Source organism: Bidens hawaiensis, unplaced genomic scaffold (genome assembly GCF_021521415.1).
Source record: "Bidens hawaiensis isolate Kalapana, Puna unplaced genomic scaffold, B.hawaiensis_p1.1 tig00040691_1, whole genome shotgun sequence".
Taxonomy (NCBI): Eukaryota; Viridiplantae; Streptophyta; class Magnoliopsida; order Asterales; family Asteraceae; genus Bidens; species Bidens hawaiensis.
In genome coordinates, this window is record NW_027497200.1 from 15,999 (window position 1) to 24,972 (window position 8,974).

Consider the following 8,974-nt stretch of genomic DNA (forward strand, 5'->3'; position numbering starts at 1 on the left):
AGCTTCGCAAATCGCTTTACGGCCTCAAACAGGCACCGCGCGCTTGGTACCAAAGATTTGCCAACTACATCATGTCATGCGGTTTCCGTAGTGCCACATGCGATACTTCGCTTTTCATATATCGACAAGGCACACGTGTCGCTTATTTGCTACTATATGTTGATGATATTATTCTTACCGCATCCGACACCACACTTCTCTGTCAAATAATTACGTCACTCTCTAAAGAATTTGCAATGACGGACTTGGGGAAATTGCACCACTTTTTGGGTATTCAGGTCACACCAAAAGATGGTGGCCTTTTTCTATCATAGGAGGCCTATGCACATGAGATAATAACACGTGCAAACATGCAAACATGCAAACCAAGTGCAACCCCTTGTGATACAGACTCCAAACTTAGTAGTTCGGCTGGAGAACTAATGCCTGATGGAACATTATACCGAAGCCTCGCCGGGGCCCTACAATACTTAACATTCACTCGTCCCAATATTGCCTATGCGGTCCAACAGTTTTGCTTGTTTATGCACGCCCCACGTGAACCGCATTTCCAGTTTCTACGCCGCATTTTACGTTATCTCAAAGGAACGGTTTCACACGGGTTGTTAATCACTCCCTCTAAGTCCACCAAAATCACCACCTACTCTGATGCCGACTGGGGGGGGGGCTGCCCGGATACTAGACGCTCTACATCAGGTTATTGTGTCTTTCTTGGAGACAATCTCATTTCATGGTCATCCAAATGACAACATACCGTCTCGCGTTCAAGCGCCGAAGCCGAATACCGTGGTGTTGCCAATGCCACTGCTGAGGTCACGTGGCTACGTAACCTACTACTTGAACTCTCAGTTCCTATACGTGACACAACCATTATTTTTTGTGACAACGTATCCGCAGTTTATCTCTCGGGAAACCCTGTTCAACATCAACGCACCAAACACGTTGAGCTTGACATCCACTTCGTGTGTGACAAGGTTCGTCTCGGCTTCATTCGGGTACTTCACATTCTTGCTGACTATCAATATGCGGACATCTTCACCAAGGGACTACCTCGTGCATTGTTTCACAAATTCAAGTCCAGTCTTCGCATTCAACCACATGCTCCGACTGCGGGGGCGTATTAGTCAACGTGTATTTATGTATAATATTTATGTATAGCTGTCAATTAGCATGTGTATAGCTGTATATGTATCACCTCCTAAATTAGCCTTAAGTTTATTATTTTCCCTTAGTATTTATAGGGATGTACATCACTTGAATGAATCATCGAATTCTTACAATTAACATAATAGTCCCGCAGTTTTTGATACCAAAGTTTAAGATCTTATTTGGGTTTGAAGCTTCTAGTATGTTGAAGGAATTAGGTCTCGTATTGCCTTTCCACATGGGAGATGGTTTGACTGAGATGTTTGACTCTGACCAAGGCATTTATGCATCTAGTATTATCCAGATGTGGTTGTGAATGAAGATGGTACAGAAGCAATGGCCCATTTAGAGGAGATGATGTGCGGTTCAATGCAAAATCCAGTTTATGATAAGGTGGATTTTGTAGCGGATCACCCGTTCTTGTTTGCGATTAGAGAAGATGTGAGCGGGGTCTTTTTGTTCATTGGGCAGGTGGTTGACCCTCGATTGTGAAAAATGGTAGTTTGAAATCTTTTTCTTGTTCATTGCTTTTTTGGGTTTTTGATTTTTGGACTAATACTATTAATTATCTACTCAAGCTCTTGATTTTTTATGTTCATTGCTCCTATATTCTAATATTTGTTAGAACCAAAAAAATAGTAAACAAGTACTTGACAGATGGCTAAACATCTAATTGACCTGGAGAATGCTGTGAATTGATGAACATAATATATATTGAGCTGAGTACATATATGATCTAGCTAATAGCTCACAAAATGTAAATAATTACTGGTTTGCCATTGCACCATTAAGCTTGTGTTTTAAGTGTTACAGTGAGGGCTTGATTCCAACACCAAAGTTCAGCCCTTAGACAGCTTGCAACGGGCGCCTTTGGGGAGTTTTTTAGGGGCACTATTGGAGAAGGGTTTCGAAGCCCCATTTCTTAGGTGACGATGACGTGGAGGGGTTTTAATGCCCCTCCATAGTGAATAGCCTTATAGACTGGATGAATTACAATCGTAAGTTCTCCCTAAACACAAAGTAATCACACATTAGAAGTTGTCGTGCAAACTGATTTTCTGTTCACCGAGTTCTTGCATGATCCACACTTTTACATATCGAGTAATTTTTGCATGGTTAGGATATTGGTTTATTTAATTCTTCACCAATCTGTAATTTCATTCCGCCCTTGATTCGAGACAAATTAGTAAAGACTCATGTTCGTCACCATTCTCTCGGTTTCTTGCTTGCATGTTTCTGCCATTGAAATTGACTTCCAATAGATTGCGGCCATGAATTGTTGTTTATCCACGGAATCAGTTACCATCGTCCGAAAGGTTTGAACTACATAAATATTATTGATGCCGTTTCGGAAGTATTCAAGTGGCTCATGACATTTTAGTTAATCAAAGACCGATAAACTGAACCATAGGTTCCAAAAACAATGTTCTTTTGTATAAACTTAATCAAAAACTAATTAAACAATAAACCTAATAGCCCTATTTATACTAAATAGATTATAGATAAACCAGGAAACAAAATAAACATAAAATACTAAAAGATAATATAAATCATAATTTAAATTAAGAGATTCTCCTGCATCAATTATTAAAGCTATAGATTTGCAATGTTTGGTCACTCTTATATCTTTGGTAAAGTTAAAATACAAAGGGATTAAAAAATGAGAAGGGTGAGAAGGAATAGGATTATAACACAAGGCAATCTTCTCATCAAACTGATTTTAGGAAGTAAGGGTATTTTTGGAACTTTATTGTTTTATTTTCTAAACCCAGACCATCACATCAATAAGAGGGAACGATCTACAGATCTAAACAAATTATACATCTTAATCGGCAAATCCAAATCGAAGATTACAAACTCAAGCTATGAACGATGATGAAGGATTTGGGACGAATTCAAATACAAACTCTGCCATGAACGATGATGGATCTGGTACGATTTTTCTCCATTTATTTTGATTCAATTGATTAATTCAGTTTATTTTCATCCGATTTTTTGATTCCAAAGTGTATTGAATCGATTTAATGTTTTGCTTCAAATTAATAAATCTATTTTTATTGTATTATTTGATTTTCGTTTGTAACATCATTGTGTCTTACTGATAAATTAAGTTTCTGCTAGTATTGTGTTATATTTTATATTGAAATTTGTGTATACTTAACAGAGTTTTATTGATTTAGATGTTGGAGTTTACAATGAACTTGATGAAGAACGTGTATCCCCGAGGTCTGGAAAAATATGTTACAAACCTGTTGTGAGTCAATCACTTAAACCTGTTAAAGGTATGGTGTTTGATTCTGTTGAGCTTTCCTATGCTTTTTATGTTAGCTATGCTCATGCTAGTGGTTTTAGTGTTAGAAAGAATAGTGCATACACTAATCATGGACTTCTGAAGTTGAAGTATTATGTTTGTTCTAAGGAAGGGTTTAAAAGTGGAAGTGAGTATAGTACATTAGATGATGCAAATAATGGTAAAAGAAAGCGTAGGAAACCATCGAAGATAACCGGATGCGGTGCACATATTAAGCTTAGGTTGAATGCGGATATCAACAAGTATGAGGTTTATGTTTTTGAAGAAGAGCGTAACCACAGTTTCGTGCATAAAGATGATATTCAGTTTTTAACATCTGCGAGAAGGGTAGATTACGTAAAAGAAAGTGTTATTCAAGCGTTGTCTCAAGTAAATCTAGGGCCTGTTAGAGCGTTTAATATTTTAAACAGTTTGTATGGTGGTTATGAGCAGGTAGGTGCAACAAAGAACGACTTTAAGAATTTTAAGACGCGTCAATGTGAATACATTAGTGAATACGATGCGGATATGGTAATTAAACGTCTTGAGAAGAAAAAGAAGCACTGTTCCAATTTTTCATTTGATTACACTATTAAAGAAGACGGGACTTTAGGTGGGTTGTTCTGGGCTGATGAGTATTCAAAGAAAAGTTACTTGGTTTTTGGTGATGTTGTAGGGTTTGATGCGACCTATCGATCAAACAAGTAAGACTCAAAATTTCATTGTGTCTTTCTTCGTTCATTGTGTCATTTTTTTGTTTTTAACTTTTTGATTTTATTTTCTAGGTATGATATGGTGTTTGTCCATTTCACCGATATAGATAACCACAATAGGAATATTACACTTGGTGCTGCGCTTCTTGGATCTGAAACTGCCGACACATACAGGTAGTTATTGAGGTCATATGTTCATGCCTTTGGTTCTGCACCTAAAGTGGTTGTTACTGACCAAGATGCTGCTATGAAGAGGGCTATTCAAGATGTTTTTCCAAATAGCCGACATAGATTATGTATGTGGCATATTTGGGAGAAAGTGACCAGTAAGTTATTGTGTCATATTTATGCATTTTTGTCATATTTATGCATTACTTTGTTTCTGTATTGTGTCATATTTATGCATTGTGTCATATTACTATGTTTCTGTTTCTGTATTGTGTCATATTTATGCATTGTGTCATATTTATGTATTACTCTGTTTCTGTATTGTGTCATATTTATGCATTGTGTCTTTTTTCATTGTGTCATATTACTGTATTTCTGTTTCTGTTTCTGTATTGTCTCATATTTAAGCATTGTGTCATATTTATGCATTACTCTATTTCTGTATTGTGTCATATTTATGCATTGTGTCATATTTGTAGGTTGGGCAGCGACGCCTAATGTTGCTGAGTTCAAAGAAAAATTATCTGAGATTGTGTGGACAGATTCTATTACAACGGATGAGTTTAAAGAGAAATGGCCCTCAATTCTCTCTGAATATGGCTTAAGTGATCATGAGTGGTTGGCGGATCTTTATAAGATTAGAAAAGACTGGATACCTACGTATTATCTACAAGAGAATTTTCTAGACTTATGCGTACCACGTCAAGATCAGAAAGTGAGAACCACTTTTTTAACCAGTTTTGTAATCCAAGGTCAACATTAGTTGAGTGTTTTAGTCACTTTGAAGCGGCAGTTGAGTCTCAATGGTATGAGCATAGAGGAAATGATCACCACTCTCGATACACCATTCCTGGTTTTATGAATCCAACGTTCGTTCTTGAGATTCAAGCTGCAAAAATTTTTACACGGATTTTTTTTATCAACAACTGGAGATAGAGAATGGTATTCATAGTTGTGCTTCTGTTACTAGACAACATGTTGGTGATTTTTGAAGTTTGAAATTGAGGATTTGAAGCAGCCATGCTCTATATTTTTTGAGGTTTCAGTTCCTATTTCTTTTTATTTTTGTTTTTTCTTATATTTGCTTTTCATTGTGTAATATTTAATGTTATTCATTGTGTTATTTTATCTTTTCTTTTTTGCTTTGTTGTAATAATTGTGTATTTTCTGTTAATCCTTTTTGTTTGTGTTCTTTTTTGTGTAGGTTATGTATCGAGGTGCAGATCAAACAATATCATGCAGCTGCAGAAGATTTGAATTTTTTGGATTACTATGTAGACATATTTTTTATGTTCTTAGAATTAGTTTTGAAACAGAATTCCCAAAGAAGTATATTGTTAGGCGATGGAGAAAGGAAGCTATTTCAAATACGTCACTTTCTTCTTTTAGGCCCGAAGAGTTTGGGGAAAATCGTGCAGATGTTGAAGCTGTTCTTCGTGAACTTAGGTTTGCTCACGAGTATAATATAAATAAATTGGTTAGTAACAAAGAACAATTGTGTCTTTATAGAGATTATGTTAAAGATTACATGTCTAAGGCTGATGAGGCTCAAGTTGTTGCCCCACCCCCTAGCAGGAGAGATAGATTTGCAGAAATGACTGGAATGAGAGTACCATGTAGTGTTATAATAAAAAATCCTGTTAGAACAAGAACAAAAGGTTGTGGGAGTCATAAACGTTTCAAGTCAGCTCGTGAGATAGCAATTAGTTAAGCTGGGGACAAACAAAGGGGATGTGGTTTCTGCAAAGGTGTATGTCACAATATACGCACTTGCAAGTTATACTTACAAAGCATTAAAGAGAAAGAAGCAACAACCAGTTCAGGAGTTTCTTGTTTGCAAGATTCAGAGTCTCAATAAATTTTTACTTTAGTTTATTGTTTAATAATGGTTATTGTATCTAATTCTCATTGTGTCATACTGGATTTTTCGTGTCTGAATTGAGTGGCTTACTTTTAGCTTTTATTGTGTTATAATGGTCATTGAGTCATATTTTATATATTGTGTTATAATGGTCATTGTGTCATACTGGAATGTTTTTGGTTTAAATGTTAAGCATTAGAGAAAGAAGCAACAACCAGTTAAGAAGTTTTATTGTGTAATAATGGTCATTATGTCAAATTCACATTGTGCCATATTTTATATATTGTGTTATAATGGTTATTTTGTCAGAATGTTTTTGGCCTAAATCTTTAAGCATTAAAGAGAAAGAAGCAAATTCTCATTGTGTCATATTTAACATGGTCATTGTGTCATATTTTATACTTCAGCTGTCATAAACCATTCAAACTAATCAATTTTAACATGGTCATTGTGTCATATTTTATACATTATATAATAATGGTCATTGTGTCAAATTCTCACTGTGTCATATTTCTAGCTTTTATACTTCAGCTGTCATACACCATTCAAACTAATCAATTTTAACATGGTCATTGTGCCATAAAAATAGTAATATTAAGATTGACAAATACGATCATACAATGCATGTTTCATATAACATTCAAGACGAACCAAAATTAATTCAAGTTTAAAAAAACAAAAACACATAACCAACCATACTTCAGCTGTCTTCAATCTACTTCTCTAGCCAACCTTTTGAGTATTCTCTTTTTCGCATTACTTTGGAGTTTTCTTCTGTCTGCTGCTGATTTTGCCATGTAAAGTTTAACCCTTTCTATAACAAAGTTTTTGTTCTCATTTATGTCATGCAAAGAAATCTTAGCGGCATACTTCTTGCGTAAATCAATGATTTGCGCCTCTTGATTTTTGGTTTCCTCCTTCAAGAATCAACATGTCCAATTCTTCGCTTCCTCACCCTTATAAGTCTCCATATGCCTCATAAAAAAAATCCCACAATCAATGTAATTGGTTGAGGTTTTCCATGGCATTTGCAATTCTTCAATTTTTGCAGCTTTCATAAGGATTGCCTTCAGATGTGATATATGATCAAGGTAAGCTTCAAAAGCTTGTTTCTGAAAAAAAAAACAAAAGATTAGTTTGTGTTTTCTGAAAACAAAAAGAAAATAGGCGTGAAATATGACCGATTTTGTATACTTACTGTTTTTTTTCGTAACCATTGTATTTCTCTTCACAGCTTAAAGTTGATTCCATGTTGTCAATGAGAATAATCCTTATGTCTTTTAGGTTAAAGCAGATGACATAAAAGTGGTGTGCCTGAATAATTGGTACAAATACAATATCAATGTCTTCAATAGTTTCCATTTTTTCTTTCTTTAAAAGTTCAGTCATTTTACTCCTGAACTGATCAGATCTGTTCCCCTCATCTGTTCCCCTCAGATCTGTTCCCCTCATCTGTATTAGATAAGGAAAAATATGTAAAATTACACAAAACATATAATATGACCCACAATGACACAATGTACTTACAATCATTGGGACATTGCAAAACAGACGATGTACAGATTTCTTTCCCCTGGTCTTCTCTTCATCGTTTAAAATATGTGACCACGCATTTATAAAATCGGCATGTAATTCAACTCCTGGTATCAAGCTTTCCATTTCAACTCTTGGCAATGATATAACATCTTTAATCAAGAATATAAAATCCCTGAAAAAAAACGGATAGCAATTAATAAAGTAACTACAGAAAGATCATTGTGCTAACTTTTGTAATAAAATTTAAAAGGTGTTGTACCAAATGTCTTCGGTCCTTGTAAATAAGTAGGATGAAACATTATTTTCAGATTGTGTCCTTTTGTCTGTAATTACAACTTGTCTTTGAGCGAAAGGAGAACACAGTGCTTCAGCTAAATTCCTAACTCTTGTAGGTCTTTTTTGGCCCTGTTCCTCATTCTGTTGCGGTTTTACACTTGAAATTGGTTCGGCAATAATAACATTTTTAACTGGTGTGATGTAGTCATTTGCTTCTATTTGAAGGATTGGTAAATTCTTTATTGTTTTATCAACGTCAACAACTTGTTCAACACCTTCATCTAGTTAAAATATGACACAATCAAAATATAACACAGTAGATTATGACTCAACAGACTTTTATAACACAATATATACGTACGTACCTTGACCTGATTGCTTAACCTCATCCACATTTTTCTGTGTTTCTTCTTTGTCAACCAAGTCTTCCTTTTTTTTCTTTCCAGCTTCAATACTCACCATGCCTTTAATAAGTTAAAATATGACACAATCAAAATATAACACAATAGATTATGACACAATATATGTGTACGTACCTTGACCCGATTGTTTAACCTCATCCACATTTTACTTTTTCTGTGTTTCTTCTTTCTCAACCAAGTCTTCCTCCTTTTTCTTTCCAGCTTCAATACTCATCATGCCTTTTACAAGTTAAAATATGACACAATCAAAATATAACACAATAGATTATGACACAACAGACTTCATGACACAATATATACGTACGTACCTTTACCCGATTGTTGAACCTCATCCACATTTTTCTTTTTCGGCGTTTCCCCTTTCTCAACCATGACTTCCTTCTTTTTCCTTCTAGCTTCAAAACTCCTCATGCCTTTAACAAGTTAAAATATGACACAATCAAAATATGACACAGTAGATTATGACACAACAGACTTTTATGACACAATATATATGTACGTACCTTGACCCGATTGCTTAACCTCATCCACATTTTTCTGTATTTCTTCTTTGTCAACCAAG

The 8,974-nt window shown here is 35.1% G+C and overlaps 1 protein-coding gene across 1 annotated transcript; it reads left to right on the forward strand.

The window, feature by feature from the left end:
• Positions 1-350: 350 nt before the first annotated feature.
• LOC143592338 (protein FAR-RED IMPAIRED RESPONSE 1-like) lies at positions 351-6,028 on the forward strand. The gene is made up of 8 exons (XM_077072278.1): positions 351-696; positions 898-974; positions 1,441-1,617; positions 3,311-4,140; positions 4,222-4,323; positions 4,405-4,475; positions 4,797-5,032; positions 5,522-6,028. Exons 1-8 carry the CDS (start codon positions 351-353, stop codon positions 6,026-6,028), a joined length of 2,346 nt encoding a protein of 781 aa, XP_076928393.1.
• Positions 6,029-8,974: the final 2,946 nt, after the last annotated feature.

Coding starts and splice junctions, on each gene's coding strand:
- LOC143592338 (XM_077072278.1), top strand. CDS start 351: ATGCAAACATGCAAACCAAGTGCAACCCCTTGTGATACAGACTCCAAA. Junction 697..897: donor TACTAGACGCTCTACATCAG/GTTATTGTGTCT, acceptor ACGTATCCGCAG/TTTATCTCTCGGGAAACCCT. Junction 5,033..5,521: donor TACCACGTCAAGATCAGAAA/GTGAGAACCACT, acceptor TTTTTTGTGTAG/GTTATGTATCGAGGTGCAGA.